Source organism: Lytechinus variegatus, chromosome 17, assembly GCF_018143015.1.
Source record: "Lytechinus variegatus isolate NC3 chromosome 17, Lvar_3.0, whole genome shotgun sequence".
Lineage (NCBI taxonomy): Eukaryota > Metazoa > Echinodermata > Echinoidea > Temnopleuroida > Toxopneustidae > Lytechinus > Lytechinus variegatus.
Window position 1 is genome coordinate 8207108 of NC_054756.1, and position 19264 is coordinate 8226371.

Genomic DNA, 19264 nt, shown 5'->3' on the forward strand with positions numbered 1-19264 from the left:
CCAAATGAAAAAAGAAACAAGTTAACAAGAACAAAACCCTACCAGAGACTATCCATGATGAGGGAAAAAGGAAGCTGCAATCTTTATATCTCTACATCCAAGTAAATCCAAGTAAGTATGAATGAACGGACCTGGGGGACGTTTCAAAAAGTCGTTCTTTAAGTCGCTCCTAACTTACCAACAGCTTCATGAAACGGCCCCCATGGGGGATGTTTCAAAAAGACTGAAAGTGTTAAGTGTGACTTTGAAAATGGTTCAACTGGCTGGTGTAATGCCATGAACTCTGGGTGACATCTTTCCAACTGGTGTCAAATTCTCTGTAAAAATACACGATGATCTGCCTCTAACATATTAACCGGTGTGTTGGCTCAGTTGGTAGAGCGTCCGTCTCACAACCGAGAGGTCGGGGGTTCAAACCCCGGCCGCGTCAGACCAAAAGACGTAAAAAGATGGGAGTTGCTGCTACCCTGTTTGGCATTCCACGATTAAAGGGATAGAGCCTCATCGATCTGGCGCTGCACAGTGGCAACCGGGCCCACGATCAATTGGGCAAAGCAAAGTTTCGGAGTATTTCATTTCATGTCTATTTCGAACAATAAATGATGGATTTATCTTGGATTTATCTTTTTTTTATGAGAGCGCAACATAGCATGAGGAAACACAGTCAGCTGTGAAGTTACAACAATGCTATTGGTTTGATGCTTTCCTCAGGAATGTATCTATCTTTCCTAAAAATTATTCAATATTGGGTCATGAACTTAGAGAAAACACTAACGCAATCAAATACTAGCATGGGGCCCTTGTATACAAATGGGAATTCTGATCACATGGGTATTTACAGAATATTAATATAAATCAAAGTCAAATACATCATCATCACAGCTCATATCATAATGTCTTCATTATAATTCAGTTGTCAATCACAATATTAGGATAAATATATCCTTACGGTAATGTACAATCCATTATAGCAATCGATCAAATAATTGCTTGTATATATGATATACTGTATATACATGTATATATATATTTGCTCTAAACTATTGAACATGTAGTTCCAAGGTCCCGTTTCATAAAAAATTGTTATACTAACAAATGAACAGTTTCTATAAACTATCGGCGAATCAGATTGAAGGACTTCAGTAGCTTTTCAACTGTTATTGCAAATTTGTTATTATAACAAGTTTTATGAAACAGGGTCCAGCTGGCATTCCATTCTTTGAGGCACATGATAGTTGGAGTAATATACACACATCACTGATCAACTACTTGAAAAGTCACATGACGATTATTAAAGCGCAAGTGGACTGAATATAAGACCTATGATTGGAAATTAATCAATTTTCAAGTACAGTGAAACCACAGACTGCCTAAAGGAAAAGAGACTTGTGGTGTTTATTGAAAGCTGTTTTCATAAGGTGGGTTGACTGCATTATAAAAAAAAAACAATATATATTATGTTCCAATTTGTCAAATAGAAAATATAAATCATTGCTTTATTGCAACCAATATAATCTACATAAAATTTGATTGAGCAATTTAATGTAGGCCTCCTCATATACACATGCAGCTCACATAATTTTGGTGCACAATATGGTTGTAACGTTTAACATGGTACATACAATTATATCAAAATATTTCTAAGATTATCAAATTTATAACAGCCCTGGCCTATGATATTTAGTGTGACATATTTTGTCTTATACATACATAATCTCTCTCTCAGGAAAGCCATTTGATTCATGCCTGTATGAAATTAATTGCACTATTTTAATATTGGCTCAAAATCAATCCTCTGAATAGCATTCAATCCCTTATTATAATATATTTGTCTTTGAGTTTGTCTGGAAATTGATCCGATTCTTCATGTAATTGATGTATTCTCCCCATTAGGTGTGCCCAAATAAAAAAATCTTTAATAATAATTTCTCACTTCATAAATCAGTATGAAGACACAATGTACAGAAAGCAGATAAAGCCTATCTCATTAGGTGTTTTAACAGTCTATTGAAAATGCTTATTCCAGTCTGCATGTCTACCTGTGCAATATTAGAAGGTATTTAATGACGGGCCAAACTCCTAACTCCTAATTGGCTTACGTACACAACTTTCTATGCGATGTTGAGTCGCCTTGCATGGTCTAATTGATGATCATCAAAGGAAACAATAACGTTTATTGTACAGCGTTTCTCCCTGGAATACCCGAAACATTCCACTCCTTGGGCTGTAATGTTTTCATATTATCGTGGCTTTGAGAAGGTCACAGAGCGAAGAAAGACGGAGGACGATGGGGTCAGATGCATACGGTTGATTATTTTTTACTGAATTGCCCATCAATCCTATTGTTATGAATGAAGTCTGTCTCGTACATGTAGCATGATTCGGTCTAAATCTCTGGGATGGAATGATCCATGGAGCTCTTCACCAGCGATGATGCCATGCTAAAGAGAGAGAGAGAGGGGAAAAAAGATAAATTGCAATCAGCATGTTTTGTTCGTTTCTATGATCTTTAATACATTGCAATATTGAAAATGAAATTCATTTCATAATTTCATGTCTTAATTTTTTGTACAAAAATTTATTTGATTTTCTATTTTGTTTGTATTATCGGTAATTCTACCTCATTAATCTCTGTACATCATGTATATTTCATTATCATGTATAAGATTTATGCCTTTGTTTGTTAGCAAGGCCCCTGTGTAAAACAGCCTAGTAACTGAACAGGGCTTTCACCTTCAATAAATGAATGAATCAATAAACCAATCAGTGTATTGAACAATATTTTATTATTGGCTTAATAAAGCTGCAGTCAACAATGATTTCTTAAAGGTCTTCAAAATCAAGATAAATTGTAACCATTTTGTGGTAGATCTAGATCTGGACATTAACACATTCCTAACTTTGTGACATGAAATCCAAGCTGATCAAAACGATCCCATGGAATACCCCCAACACAGATGAGCAAAATTAAACCTAGCTAAGCACCATGCTTATTTGCTTTACTTACTTTTTACTATTATTTTTCTATACTTTTCATTGATCTAATAAGGTCAATTTCAAGTTTTCCAAAAAAATTGACTTTATTTTTCACCACATGATCAAAGAAGTTTACGAGCCCCCCCCCCCCCCAAAAAAAAAAAAGTGAGTCTGCTTACCTTTTCATCATATGATCAAAGAAACAATTAGGCATGATAGTGAGAGTGATAGTCCGTCCACATCCATCTAAGATCTGAGATATCTCCTTGTCCTGAAAATATCAAAGAATTTTAGAGGAAATAAAATCAATGTCAAGAGTACTACAGCGAGTCAATATTTCCTGTATTTTCACAATCAAGTTAGTGTGCTGTAATCAGTGAGCGCCATATTTTTCTCGAAGAGTCTATATTTACTTGTTTTATTTATAAAAAAGGGAATCAATCCTGAGACAATAATGTTAAACCTCTTGACCATAAGCTGAACTGACCAATGGAATCACTCACGCATGCAGTGCACTTCTCAAAATGCAATAGGCATAACAACAGCTGTATGACCATTGTACAGATATGTGTTCATAGCACGTAAAAGGGGAATCCAACCCAAATAAAAACTTGTTTTTATAAGAAAAATAAAAATCAGACAAGTTGATAGGTGAAAGTTTGAACAATATTGGACAAATAACAAGAAAGTTATGATCTTTTAAAAGTTGTAAATATTGGTAATCACTATACCTATGGAGACTTCAAATTGGCCGCTTATGTGATGTCATAGTGATGTAAGGCAAGGACTACTCTTCCATGTACTTCAATACATATTATGGCTAAAATGTCATTTTCCCCAAAGGTTTTATTTCAAATTCTATTTTTCTTTCATGAGGACATTAAACAATATACTACCTGGGTTATATTTAGATTACTGCCCCAGGGGAATGGGTACTTAGGAGAAAACCACAAATCCCTGATAATAAAGTCCATGGCCTATGGGAAAGTTGTCCTTGCCCCTTGTCATAATTTACTTACCCAGTTGCCAATTTGATATCTACATGGTATTAGTGATCTCAATTTTAAAGCAGCTATAACTTTCTTATTGCTTGTCCGATTTCTTTCAAACTTTCACCATTCTGTTTAATTCATTTTTCTCCTTCCCAACACAACATTCTATGGCCAAGGCTGGATCCCCCTTTAATAAATTCGTCACTAACCTTCGCCCACATTCATAAAACCTGAATAATTCTATTTATCACCTGCAAGTAATTACAAAGGCCACACTGCACTACTGTTAAGTGATTACCAGACCCATTTTACCCACGCACATCGTGTAATAGGAATTTCGAAACACATAGAGGTGTTGTGGTCATTTGGATGCCTACAGAGTATAGATTACAAGGTTTGCTAGTCAAATCCAACTTCTCCTATTTGTAGCCTCCTTTCTCTTTTTATTTTTCCTAGCAATTGAGTCTTGGAACTCTTGTTGGAATGCTCCCCAGGGAGTGGAGAAGGTGCATACATTGTATGCGGGTATGCAATTATCCGATGACCGGGGTAATAATATGTCTGTACAGCGCTTAAAGACGTTGTTCCGATGTATTAAGCACTATATAAATGCAGAATATTATTATCATTATTTTCTCAATTTTCTTTCTTTCAATACTTTGAATGCTCATTGACCTATCAATCTCTATGTTCAAAGCCTTTCTACAGCTTTGGGGCAGGATAAAGGGCTAATGAGTTGCATGAGTGTCATTCAACCTGCCAATCTTACAAAGGTGTAGTAGCTATTGATTTTTTTTCAGTTGTTTCATTTGTGGCAATTGTTACAAATTCATTTGCTTTTATATCTAGCACCCTTTCTTTATTTTCATTTTTCTCTAAAAAGGAGCCTTTGCACACATACATCTTATAGTGGTTGGACATCAGAAATCTACAAACAAATACGTTATCCTTTTTATTCTATGCTTGAGTACTACTTTAATATACAAAAGAAAAATATGAAGATGCTTTCTTTTCATCAAATAATTGATCAAAAACATATTTTCATGGGATATTTCAAAATGTATCCAGTAAAACATTTTTGTTTTAAATCCTAAATGTTGCAGGGCATACGGAGTCATAAAATCTAGTAATCTACTGGAAAAGTGGCATTAAATTTTGGTTTACAGGAACTTGAATAGGATTGAAGTAAAATCACATACATGAAAAAGGAGAAAGTATTACCTTGAGTCCAATGACGTTCTGCCCATTGATCTCTAGAATAGCATGATCAATCAAGAGACCATTCCTTGCTGCGGAGGTGTCCTTAGCTATCTTGGTGATCTTTCCATTCTTGAAGACGAAGCCAACATATCCAGCACTGTCCTTTTGTAGCGTGATCGTTCTCTCAAACGGCCTATTCAACAAGAGTAAAGGCAATCAAAGAAATTAATTACACATTATCTAGCAAGTCCAACGTAGTTGGCACTGTCATGTTGTAAAGTGATCTTTCTACTTGGTCTAACCAACAAGAATAAAAGTAATCGAAGAAATTAAATTACAAAGTAGCTAACAATAATTACAAGACCAAAATAACCAGCTCTTTCCTTAAACTTGAAGTGATCGTTTTCTTCAACAGTCTATTCAACATTTTCTTCAAGTCTATTCAACAAAATAAAAACAATCAAGAAATCAATTACACAGTATCTAACAGAACCAACATATCCAGCATTGTCGGTTTGTAAAGTGATCGTTCTTTCAAAAAATCTATTCACCAAAATAAAACAAGTATTAAAAGCAGTCAACTGCAGAGTATCTAATGAAGCAACAGATCCAGCCTTCTCCTTTTGTAGTGTGAAAGTTCTATCAAATAGTCTATCATTTTAAAAAGTTCTTCTCAAAATGTGGTCCAAGGCCAAAGGGGAAGGGGGGGGCATGTCCATTACAAGGTAGACACCAAGTTCATACAAACAAAAGCACACAAAAAAAGGGTCATTTTCATGGCTGGAGATGTAAACATGATCTACAGTGAAAAGGGTATTGCTGAAATCAGGAAAAAAAAGGGTATATATTTCCCCTTATGGTGAAAATCAAAGAATTTGAGGCATCATTTTAATAGGGAAGGGAAATCTTTACAAAATATTAGATTGCTTGTTTAAGGGTTCCTTTTGAAAGTACGTGAACAGGCGTTCAAACTGCACATACCTGTCTCTGATGGCGAGCTTAATGCTGCTTGGGTTGGCCTTTTTCAGGACTCCCATAGCCTTGTCTTTGCTGTAACCAGCAACGTTTTCACGTTTAAGGGTTCATTTTGAAAGTACGTGAACAGGCGTTCAAACTGCACATACCTGTCTCTGATGGCGAGCTTAATGCTGCTTGGGTTGGCCTTTTTCAGGACTCCCATAGCCTTGTCTTTGCTGTAACCAGCAACGTTTTCACGTTTAAGGGTTCATTTTGAAAGTACGTGAACAGGCGTTCAAACTGCACATACCTGTCTCTGATGGCGAGCTTAATGCTGCTTGGGTTGGCCTTTTTCAGGACTCCCATAGCCTTGTCTTTGCTGTAACCAGCAACGTTTTCGCCGTTTATCTGGAGGATTTGATCGCCAAACCTCAAACCACCCATAGCTGCGGGTGATCCCTTCATGACGAATGTGATGAAAATACCCTGCATTTTTAATATGAAATATAAAAAAAACAGGCAGTCACATGATATGAGATGATAAAATAACCTGCATTATTTAGTCATTCAAATGATGGGAAACTTACAAATGTGCAGTTTATTGTACATTTATACATTCATTGTATCATAAAAGTGTTAACATCCTAAACAATGCACTATTTCGACCCCCCCCCCCCCCCCGAACCGAAAGGTGGACATCATCATCATTTATTATCATAACCATCATCATCATCATTATTATTTCTATCTTTACCATTATCATCATCATCATCATTAATATCATCATTAATATCATCATAAATCTTATTTCCATCATAACCATCATCATTATCACCATCATAAACATCATCATCATTGGTATTATCATTATCATCATCATCACCTTCATCATCATCATCACCATCAACATCATCGTCATCAACATAATAACTATTATTATCATTATCATCATCACCAAAATCACCATCATCATCATTATCACCATCACCACCATCATCCCAATAATCATCATTCGCATCCTCCTCCTCATTACCATCACCAAGTGGCAATCCAACTCACCTTACTAACATCCCTGACTCTGAGACCAATCTTATTGCTACCATCTTTACAGACGACCACCTCTCGAATTCCTTGCTTGATCTCTGACCTAGCAACACCAAGGTTTTGATTGCCCGTTACCGGGGCAACCACGTTGTTCTGTGAAGGGGCAGCAACTGTACCTGCTGGCCTTGGCACTACTGCTTGCTGCTGTAAGGGAGAAAATAAGTTTATATTGTCAATGGCCTTGCAAACATTGAATACAGAGTGTGGTCACAGTCATTAATGTAAATTATATGGAAACAAGTGGAATGCCTCTGGCCGTCTCACCTGCATCACGCAGTTCAATATAGCAGCAGTGCTGACTTTGAAAACTACTCTAACTCGCACAAGATGTCCAGTGATGTATGGTTACTCTTATGTCCACTTTATGAACTAGACCAATAAACTTACAGAGATATGATGGTTATTCAACAAAAAACCCCAACATGGCCAAAGTTCATTGACCCTACATGACCTTTGACCTTGATCATGTGACCTGAAACTCGCACAGGATGTTCAGTGATACTTGATTACTCTTATGTCCAAGTTTCATAAATCAGATCCATAAACTTTCAAAGTTATGATGGTAATTCAACAGATACACCCAATTCGGCCAAAGTTCATTGACCTTTGACCTTGGTCATGTGACCTGAAATGCCCACAGGATGTTCAGTGATACTTGATTACTCTAATGTCCAAGTTTAATGAAATAGACCAATAAACTTTCAAATTATTATGGGGCAAGTCCAAGAAAAGGTCACCCTAGAAGGCAAAATTTCATCTTTAATTTTTAATAAGAAGTTATCTTTGGTGGAGTAAGAAAGCCTAAATGTGGAATTTTAAAATTTCATTAAGAAAAATGTGATAATATGCATATTTATGCTAATTTGGGGCACCTAATTTGCATAATTGGTAAAATGGGCGTTACGTATGGGACAATTATAAAAACTCATAGAAAATAAAAACAAAACTTGTGAGATTTAGTCATAGGTGGGACATGGACCCCCTAACATCTTAATACTTATGAGGGAAAAAAAGTGGTGTCATCTAATTAATTATGCAAATTAGGTCTTGTCCAAGGATGGAATGTCCCATACATAACATTTTGAGGATGTTTTTTTAAGTTATTTCTCATAATACAATACTTTTATTGTTGCATCTCTGGGAAGTTCTAATTTATAAAGTATGAAAATGTTATACCACAAAAAGTTTCAAAAATAGAGTTTACTTTTTAATTAAAAGTTAATTAAAAAATTGTTACGTATGGGACAACATGTTACGTATGGGACATTTACACACAATGTCAATGGGGAGATTTGTGTACAAAGTGAATGGAGAAAAAACAAATTTCAAGAGTGCTCTAAATAGTGATTATTTACCTTTTCCTTAGTTTTTAAAGACTGATTTGTTATAAATACTGATTAATGAAAACAACTGAAGCGAAAAAATTTTGAAAATGGAAAAATATGAAAAAAATAAAAAACAATAGAAATACATAAGAAATTCATGAAACCGTGAAAAACAAGAAAAAAAATGTTAAAATGGCTAATTTCCTTTTCAATCATATCAAATATGTCTCAATAGAACATTTGAAAAGACAGAAACTCTTTGGTTATTTCTATATTTTAAATTATTTCAATTTTTTTAATTATGGGGAAAATTGTGTACGTTCTCTATGGGGACAAAATGTCCCATACGTAACTGTCCCATACGTAACATGTCATTAATTTGTTTAATTAGAGTCTGTAATTAGAGGGATTTGACTTATGACATGAAACTTGCCTTAGATATACTAGAGTATTGTGAATTCTATCACACTAAGTTACAAGTTGTCAAATGAAATACTTTCAGAGAATTCTCAACTTGAAAAAAATGTTTTAAAAATTGTCTTTTTTCTGCGTCCCATACGTAACGGCCCATCTTTTCTCTCTAAAAGGTCAAGGTCGAGGTCATATGCCACCATTTTTTCCATGATTATTCTTCTCCTAGATGTCTACCATCATGAGGGTATTCAATCTAATCAATGTCAATTAACACTATTTTTCAGGTCATTGAAGCCTCTGAAATGTCCCATACGTAACGCGCGCGAATTCTTGGACTTGCCCATGGTAATTCAACAGATACCCCTAATTCGGCCAAAGTTCATTGACCCTAAATGACCTTTGACCTTAATCATGAGACCTGAAACTTGCACAAAATGTTCAGTGATGCTTGATTACTATTATGTCCAAGTTTCATGAATCAGATCCATAAACTTTCAAATTATTATGGGAATTCAACAGATACCCCCAATTCGGCCAAAGTTCATTGACCCTAAATGACCTTTGACCTTGGTCATGTGACGTGAAACTCATGTAGGATGTTCAGTGATACTTGATTAACCTAATGTCCAAGTTTCATGAACTAGGTCCATATATTTTCTAAGTTATGATGACATTTCAAAAACTTAACCTCAGGTTAAGATTTCGATGTTGATTCCTCCAACATGGTCTAAGTTCATTGACCCTAAATGACCTTTGACCTTGGTCATGTGACATGAAACTCTGATAGGATGTTCAGTAATACTTGATTAACCTTATGGCCAAGTTTCATGAACTAGGTCCATATACTTTCTAAGTTATGATGTCATTTCAAAAACTTAACCTCAGGTTAAGATTTGATGTTGACGCCGCCGCAGTCGGAAAAGCGGCGCCTATAGTCTCACTCTGCTATGCAGGTGAGACAATAAAAACAGATTACATGCAATAGACTGATGAATTCTGGGTGGTATACAGTATAAATATTTGCTCTTATCATCTATGTATCTATAGAGTGTTTTAGCAATACATTAAAAAATGAATATTTTGGTCAGCATCAATGCCCGTGCAGTATCAAAGCATATCCCTAAAAAGGACCAAAAAAGGACTGCAATTTGTGAAATATTTTCCAATATTCTTGGAATATTTCTGGTATTCCATTCCGAGCAATCTAATATAATACAACTATCATTGCCAGCTCAGGCATTAGGCATGTTGTACACCCCCATGTAGCTTGTAAAATTTTCAAATGACCCCCCATGACCTTTAACATAATAAGTAATGACCAATCAATCTTATCAGTTTTCAATTACACCTCACTCAAACCAATATTGAAGATTGTCCCCCGATAAACGGGGATCTTCAGTTGTTGCATAGATCCTAGTAGAACTAGTAGGATCCATGGAAATTTCAAGAATGAGATGTCTTTTCAATATATATAATGACCTCTGTGGCCTATTATTTCATGAAATGATGACTCGCAAACCAAACCTATAGGTGTTTCATAAAGCTGTTCGTAAGTTAAGAGCTACTTTAAGAACGACTGGTGATCCTTTCTTACGCGTAAACCCTCGCCAATGAAGGTTTTTGTGTATATTATTTTACCAAAAAACAGGATCACCAGTTCTTCTTCAAGTCGCTCTTAACTTGCGAACATCTTTATGAAACGGCCCCCAGATCGATGTCATGTGGATACTACATGAGCCAAATTTGAAGTGTGGAACCCTTCAAAAATTCTTTAGACAAAACTATATGCTTGCAGAAAATAAGAATGTAGATATACATTACTTTGTACACATGTGCACGTAAACTTATCAGGGCCTCGTTTTGCATAAAAAGTTACTATTATGGTAACTTTGCCATCCAATGGTAAATACCATGGATAATGCTGGTGAATAATCAATATGGATGTATCATTAAAGGGAAAGTTCACCCTGAAGAAAATTTTGTTGTAAAAATAGCAGAAAAAATAATAAAAAATATTGGTGAAGATTTGAGGAAAATCTGTTAAAGAGTAAGAAAGTTATTAGAGTTCAAAATTTTGGATTTGTGACGTCATAAACGAGCAGCTGCCCCATGTGTTATGTAATATAAAATGCATGAATTTCAAATTTTGTATGGTTCCTGATGACTTAATTTTGTTTTCTTTTCATGATCTGGTGTGAAATGATTTGTCTATTGATATACAAAATTTACAGTGAAAACCATTTTCAATTTTCTGAGAAAATTACATTTCATTGATTTTTTACCATTCGCTATGTACATGTACATGTAGGAATGCTGCTCGCATATGACGTCACAAATCAAATAATTGAAATTCTTTTTAATTATTTGATGAATTTTTCTCAAACCTTCGGCAATATTTTTCATTATTTTTTCTGCTATTTTTACAATAAACTTCTTGTCAGGGTGAACTTCCCCTTTAAGTTTTAGGCAACTACATGTAGACCTACAAAGATATGCAATCGCCCTTGATTTTCAAGATTTTCTCTTGAAATTATTGCTTGCTGAAACTACTCAAGTTTAGCTTCATTGTTCATTGGTTTAGCAGCTAAATAGAGTGTTTATGTCATTAATCATACTCATTCAGGAAGTGAAATCAAAGTACCAAAGGATTGAATTTGAAATACCCACTTTGTTTCTAACACAAATTACAGTACTTGTGTAGATTTACCAGCGCTGACCTGATATGCTACTAGAAACAAGGGGGGAGGGGGGTCGGCTTTATACATGTACATATCTGTCCTTTTTCCTGGCTTTTATGTCCGTTTTATGTGATTATATTCTTCATCATTGTTTGTTCAAATTACTCAGGTTATTATCATTACTAATCAGTTATTCAAAGCAATACCTACAGGTACAATGATTTATGTGTACACAGGACGCCCACTTTACATGTAAATTGGACTTTGATCTTGACTTAGTACAGATCACATGTTCTGGCAATGACAATGACATCATACCCGTTAATACATGTACATGTAGCCATAGGTGATCACAAGATAGTATGTTTGTTTTGACAGAGCGGGAGCAGGAGGGGGGCAGCTATCCCTCCATGAATTTCCTCAAGTAATGAAGAGAAATTAATAGAAGAAAAGGAGAAAAGGGAAGGGAAAAAGGGCAAAAAGAGAGAGGTTGGACATGCAAACCAATATGATCCATGTAATTCCATTTTATATAAAAAAATGGGTGGTCTTATCCCAACCTCTTTAATATTGAAATACCCTGACACCGCCTCTGAAACAGTATACAGATTCAGAGCCTTAACTCAAGATAGCTGGTTAACTTTAGTACTTTTAACATGTGACTACACTGTGTGAAATCTTCTGTATGTATTACAGAGATATACATGTACTAGGCTGAAACTTATGGGATGTTTTATATGTTGTTTATACATGTAGATATTTTTCGTTTTTTTTCTCTCTCTCTTTATTGATGTTATTTCTGCTCCCCTAGCCTGCTTGAGATACCTACTACCCAGGGTAGCCACTTCAGTTCCGAAAACTTTTCTCCCTGCGGGCCCTGCTCAACATGATAATGTTAAGAATAATGTTAAAGTGTTGTTGTACTGGGGTTTTTTATCCATACAAATTTGTTCAATAACTTAATAAATGAATAAAGAGAATGTTGTGTTTATTCATATTTCTATTGATCTATATTCAATTAATAAACAAATAAAGAGAATTCTGTATTTATTTATAAATATGTATGTATTTCAATACCACTGACATCACAAAAATGAAATCTTAAAACTGTTATTCTTTGATGGATTTACACCAAACTTCACTATCATATTCCTCTAATCTCTCTGCATTCATTAAAACCAACCTCAGGATTGACCACACTCCCCTTCAGAGTGAATTTCCCCCTTTCAAATGATCAGACTTTGCCACAGTTGCACCAGCGAAACCGACCACAACCTGACCAAATCTTGTATGGTCAGTTCCCCTATATCTGCGCGGTCTCCCAAGTCCGCACACCCGCGTATCTGCGCGATTCTAGTAAAAGAAGATACGCAACGAGCACAAACTTTACACAGGCAGGTATTCATAAAAAAATCCGACTCAAAATGGTGGAAAAAAAATGAATTCAGGGCATTTCATGTGACAGCCTCAAAATACAAAGTTTTGTCATCAAAATCTCTGAATCGATTTTTTTTTCAATCTGAAAATGACTACCGAGGTTTTTCCAAGAAAATCCTATATTTCCTTTCATTTTTTTAATGACAAATTTGGTACACTACTCTTTATAATATAAGGAACATTATCAACCAAAAGATTTTGTGAAATAAGAAGAAATTCATGTTAAAATCTAAACTCAAATTGTTAGGTGCACAGGCTTGGGGCCCACCATCATACATTTTTTCCAATGACATACATGTACCTTTGGTTGGTTGGGAGTCTGTATCGTTGGTGTGACTGTATCCACAAGAATTACATGTACTTACCGATGACTGCTGAGCATAGGCCTGCATCTCAGCGGGAGGAAAACCCATCCATTCCTCCAGGGAGGGATAGAGTGAGCTTGTTGTCATGACAACAGTAGACCCGGCAGGGGCACTGGCGATGGCTTGGGCCGCGGCCTGTGCCTGTTGATTGAAGTTGACCTGGGCCTGGATACATCAAGGTAGAATACATGTAATTATCATTTATTATAATGATAATAATAATAATAATAAAAATAATAACTTAATAGTAACAATTACAACAATACTAATAGTAATAATAATAATTTAATAATAACAATGACAACAATTTTAATAATAATAATAATAATAATTCAATAATAATAACAACAACAATAATAAATAAAAAAATGACTATTATAACAATAATCTTAAAATTGATTAGATAGAATAAAAATTGCTATTGTTATTGCTTTACTGAACAAAAAATGTTTTTAAAAAACTAGAGAAAAAAAAACCAAGTGATTAAATAGCGTTCAAGGTCATAAGTACTGTACGTAATATCATGCTAGCAGATATTCTGAATTGTTGCAATAATGAATACCGGTATCTTAAAAGAACAACCTGTTGTATCTTCACAACATATTACCCTACTAGACAAAAGTAATTAAAAGGCAGCACAATGAGAGAGTGAAAGAGAAAAAAGGGGAGAGATGGACCTACATGTATTAGAAGATCAATTGATGGATTATCCTCAAACCTTCACAACAATATCAAATTTATTATTTTTCCTGTTACATGTATTTTAATATATTTACAACAATCTTTTCATCAGGGCAAACTTACAGTACCCTTAAAACTTACCTGAGCCATTTGGTCAACTTTCATATCTTCCAAGGTGACGGATAGAGAGACATGATGATTGATGACAGGTTTTACTTTCTAAGGTAAATTCAGGAATCTACATGTACAGAAACAAAGAAAAGATATATCTGTTAGATCTTCAATTCAAGCCCTTACACCGTCTACATGTACATGGATCACAGGTATACATGTACATGGTCATTGTATTGATTTCCTCCTTTATTGTATGTATACCTGCAGAGATGCCAAGTTCAAAGACCAGCTACGCGTGAGATTTTCTGTGAATCTGAGTGAGATCACAGACATTGTGTAAAATGTATATGGGATAGGATGTGATAGTTGCGTGAGACAGAGATTTGAGGGGATGAACAAGAGTCCAAAATGTTTGAGTCTCACGCATAATGCGTGAGACTTGGTAGCTCTGTACCTGTATCTCTTTTATTTTTCACTTCAATGCATCATTAAATTAATACTATGTTGTGGCAAGAATGTGAACAGTGTAAAATACAGAAGAAAAGGCAGTAACTCTGCATATTTTAAGGGGAAAATGAGAATATCAAAATACAGGACCTACATTGTGTCTCATAGAATTCCTTGAGTACAAGGAGGATTACATTGTAATACAATAAGGAGTGTATGCAGTCCACAAAAATAACAAGAATAGTGACTACTTCCACAATGTAATTGGTTATTATGCTTCATAAACAAGCTAATTCATACCAATGAAATGATAATCTTCTTCCTGTACTTAGCAGGCAGAATCAGTAATTCAGCATGACAGAGTGAATTCAATAATACATGATTTCATTGGAAGGAAATGGTGTTTGAGTGAAAGAGGAAATCCTACCGGTCTTGATACACACACCCACACAATGTTATTGGATCAGGAAAACTCTTGAATCATAGTTCACAGCACAAAACATAATATTCACACTCAAGTGCGATTTGTAATGGGATCTCAGTCTCTTTATGAATGTGATACTAAAAAAAAGAACAAAATGAATGATTTGTCGTTTTACACCATAGACTTTTAATACATGTATAGTATAATGGAATTGTAATTTTCACAAGTAAATGTACATGTATATCACTGCATGTAATTTCCTAAGATCAAAAACAGAGATATACATGCACAATGCCAAATGTGACCTAGAGGAAATGCAGCCAGACCAAAGAACTTGATTTTTCTCATAACCATGATATAAACAATATTCTTCCAAATTATTATTAATTACAAAACAATGATATGTAATTTCAGTGTCGTCATGAATGCTGCAGGCATAACACACACAATGTGTGCACCAACACAGGCTTACCAAAGTAGCCAACATGGGCAATGACCAGGGGGGACGGTCCCCACCCCCTTTCCCCCAAATTTCAAATATTACGCCACAGACATTATGTATGAGGGTCAGGTGCACCCCGCCCCCCCCCCCCCCCTCCACCAATGAGGTACCCAAAAATTTATCAAATCACCACGTGATAGAAAATATGACATAAATTTTGTGCAGCATGCTTACATGTAGTTGTTATTACAATGTTAATGAAACCCAAGTTCCTGTGCACAGAGAGCAGGCTTGAATTCATTTGGGATTTTTTTTAAATTTAATAATTAATAATAATAATAAAAGGCACTTATATAGCGCCATCTATCTAGAAATATTCTATTCCGAGGCGCGTTATTATTATTATTACCCAGGCTTTTATAGCTCGAGCTGCCTTTCAGCGCTCAAGCATTCAAGGAATTAATCCTGCCGGGTGTGCATTCACCTCACCTGGATCGAGTGCAGCACAATGCGGATAAAATTCTTGCTGAAGGAAATTACGCCATGGCTGGGATTCGAACCCACGACCCTCTGTTTAAAAGTCAGAAGACTTATCCACTGGGCCACAACGCTACACATTTGCAAGCTAGTAATACTATAATGGGTAATTCAAAGATATTTATATTTCAATAAACAGAAAAAAACTCAAAAGAGCAAAATGCAGAAAATTTTATTAAAATTGGATAACAAATAACAAAGTTATTGAATTTAAAAAATGTGCATTATTCCGGTAAAAACAGTTCTAGGCTTGTCTTCATGAATATTCACTAGGTGGGCTGAATGAAGTCATATCCCCACTTCTTTTGTATTTCATCGTATGAAATTAGGTTTATTAAAAAAAATTATACCAAGAACTAAGACAACTGGACTGACAACTAAAGTGCACTAGTTATTTACTGTATTGAGCACTGCAACTTCTGGAGACACAGACATCATTTACACATCATGGTTTTGTATAAATAACATTAAGAAAAAGGAATGTGGGGGATGTGACATCATCGGCCCACCTAATGAATATTCATGACAACATGCATATAACTGTTTTCACAAAATATTGCTTAACTTAAAGGTCAAGTCCATCCAAGAAAAATGTTGATTTGAATAAATAGAGAACAAACAAGCATACAGCTGAAAATTTCATCAAAATCAAAGAAATGTATAACATTTCAAAGTTTCCCCTATTTTTCACACAACAGTGAAATGCAAATGAGACAGTCGATGATGTCCATCACTCACTATTTCTTTTGTTTTATATTGTTTGAATTATACAATATTTCATTTTTTTGAGATTCAACCATAACTTCACTGAACCATATAGTATCAAACAATGCTAATTCCACATGTTCAGGGAGGAATTAATTGTTGTTTCACTTGACAATGAGGAGAAAGTTAGAATATTTCATATTCATTTAATAAAATACAAAAGAAATAGAGAGTGGATGAAGTCATCAGTATCCTCATTTGCATACCGACTAGGATGTGTACATGTAATACTTTTTTGTGAAACTAAGCAAAACTTTGAAATGTCATAACTTTCTTACTTTACATCCAATTTTGATGAAATTTTCAGTTATAATATGCTTGATAGATTTTTCTCTTTTTATTCGAATCAACTTTTTCTTGGGGTGGACTTGGCCTTTAAAAACTCAATAACTTTGCTATTTGTTATCCGATTTTGATGAAATTTTCAGCATTCTGCTCTATGAATTTTACTTCATTTATTTAGAAATATTCTCAGCCCGGAGCATCCATTCTATATGAAGTAAAATATTCACTTGCTTACAAAGCAGGCAGTCTATTGCTAGTCTAATCCTCTAGCCAAATCCATAAATTTATGGTCTTATTGCTTTTTGGTGTGTAGGCCAACATACTATAACAAAAAAAAACTACATTTTAACTACACTACCAGTCAGCTATCTTCGACTCACCGTAAAAAAAGAGAACAATTAGATTCAGTGGACCGAATCTACTGTTTTTACAGGCAATAGTGAGTCAAAGATAGCTGAATGGTAGTGTATTAAAGATACAACTGGAATTATTTAAAGGTGGCCTTATTTATTGTACTCTCCCCTACAATATGTTAACGCTTTATAAATCACACATTAATCATTTGAGATTTGAGATGTGTGATGACCCCCCAAAAAAAAAATTACTGACCTGAACGCTAAAAAAATCAAATTTTGGGCACATTTTGTGTATGCCCTCTATTGGTAGAAAGTAATATGGCAAGAAAAGTTTCATTTTTCGAGCTCTATTTTTAATAAAGAAAAAATCTAAAGAATCAAATTTACTTAAATAAGAGCCAAGTTATATAATGAAAAGCCGTGATGGAAACTGACAGAGTGAAAAAATCAAGCATTTGTCTGAAAGAAAAAGAGAAAACAATCCAAACGTTGTCAACCTTATTTTGCCACAGTCATACTTTCAGAGATGTAACTGGGATATATCATAGTTGGTTTATATTAAAATGAGTGATCCTGCACATGTATGCATAAGATTAAATATACATCCATGATATACCTGTGTCAGAAGAGACCAAATTCTGAGTGATATTTTTCTTGTTTTTTTTTCATTTCGGGACAAGAGCTTTGCCGGCTTGTTTTGCTTAGATTGATTTGAATCTAGATCCGTTTCAAACTTTCAGCTCAGCTCAGCTTGCATCACAATTTTTAACCAATTTGATTCATACATTCAGCATGTTCAAATGTGCTTGGCCTTGGATCCGGCTCCTGGCCTGGGCTCTGCTGTAGAGTTCCCTTGCCCTAACCTGGTGGTGAAACAAGGAAAGTCTGACTCTGAAGACAGTGCAATTCACTCACAGCTCAGTCCACCAGGTTGGCCGTGGGGAAGGCCTTTGCCCCAGCCCGCGCCTGGCCGTCGCGGCCGGGGAAGTGACCCGGCTGCCACTCGCACTCAACGCCGCGCTATGGCCAGCAGCGACTGACTCTCGTTCAGGCTCATAACTCGGCTGTAACAAATCTACTTGCTCAAATAATTTAGTCGGAAGGAAAAGAAAACAAACTTACCGGCACCCTTTTTAACTTGAAGAGGAATAATAGTACTTTTAACTTGATGCTAGAAATTCGACTCTTGATTGTTGTATCGACGGTATCGTCGCTTGCAAAAATCGCTTCCACTTTTTATTTTTCCTGTAATGCGTTGATATGACGTCAGGGTCAGCTGATGATGATGATGATGGCGATGATGTCATACTATTATTTTTGGAATCTGTTAAGTTCTAATCGCTGCTCAACTAATAGGTCTGAATTCATGGGTCCGGATTTTTTTTATTTTAGGGTCCGATGGGGTTAAATTTTAACCTAATAATACAGGTAAGATTTTAAGCACTAAGGATAGAAAAGCAAACATTGTAATCGCTAGACTTCCTCAAGCTAAAACTCTGGCATAAAGCTATCTACATATGGGGGGGGGAGATAAAATGGTCTTGCAGTACAGGCTTCATCTGTGAATTTGGGCACTGGTCACTTTGATAAGGATTATAACAGCCTTCTTTTCAAACTCACACAAACTTCCAGTGTGAATTCTAATTTTAAGAAAAAAACAAGTTCATTTTGCATGTCTTGAAAATCATAGACAATTGGTGATGAAGTTTTAAAAAGTAAAACAATTTTTACTGTTTTAACACTTCAACAATATGGCCAGTTCCTC

General features: G+C 35.3%; 1 protein-coding gene across 3 annotated transcripts; it reads right to left on the bottom strand.

The window, feature by feature from the left end:
* Positions 1–640: 640 nt before the first annotated feature.
* Positions 641–18750, bottom strand: LOC121431423 (syntenin-1-like). 3 transcript variants are annotated; one of them, XM_041628993.1, is made up of 8 exons: positions 18628–18750; positions 14271–14367; positions 13449–13613; positions 7185–7370; positions 6436–6611; positions 5190–5361; positions 3156–3247; positions 641–2441 (listed from the first exon to the last, which is right to left on the bottom strand). In XM_041628993.1, exons 2-8 carry the CDS (start codon positions 14292–14294, stop codon positions 2387–2389), a joined length of 870 nt encoding a protein of 289 aa, XP_041484927.1. In that variant the 5' UTR covers positions 14295–14367; positions 18628–18750; the 3' UTR covers positions 641–2386. The 3 variants fall into 3 exon arrangements, with proteins under 3 accessions (XP_041484927.1, XP_041484925.1, XP_041484926.1); XM_041628991.1 differs by having other exon boundaries at positions 7185–7373; positions 18628–18749; XM_041628992.1 differs by having other exon boundaries at positions 7185–7373; positions 18622–18749.
* Positions 18751–19264: the final 514 nt, after the last annotated feature.

What these genes read in the sequence shown, in the direction of transcription:
- LOC121431423 (XM_041628991.1), bottom strand. Translation starts at nt 14,294, where the DNA reads ATGAAAGTTGACCAAATGGCTCAG. An exon ending in AAGTTGACCAAATGGCTCAG is followed by an intron (nt 13,614 to 14,270) that starts GTAAGTTTTAAG and finishes TGATGTATCCAG; the next exon opens with GCCCAGGTCAACTTCAATCA. An exon ending in AAGCTCGCCATCAGAGACAG is followed by an intron (nt 5,362 to 6,435) that starts GTATGTGCAGTT and finishes CTTGTTGAATAG; the next exon opens with GCCGTTTGAGAGAACGATCA.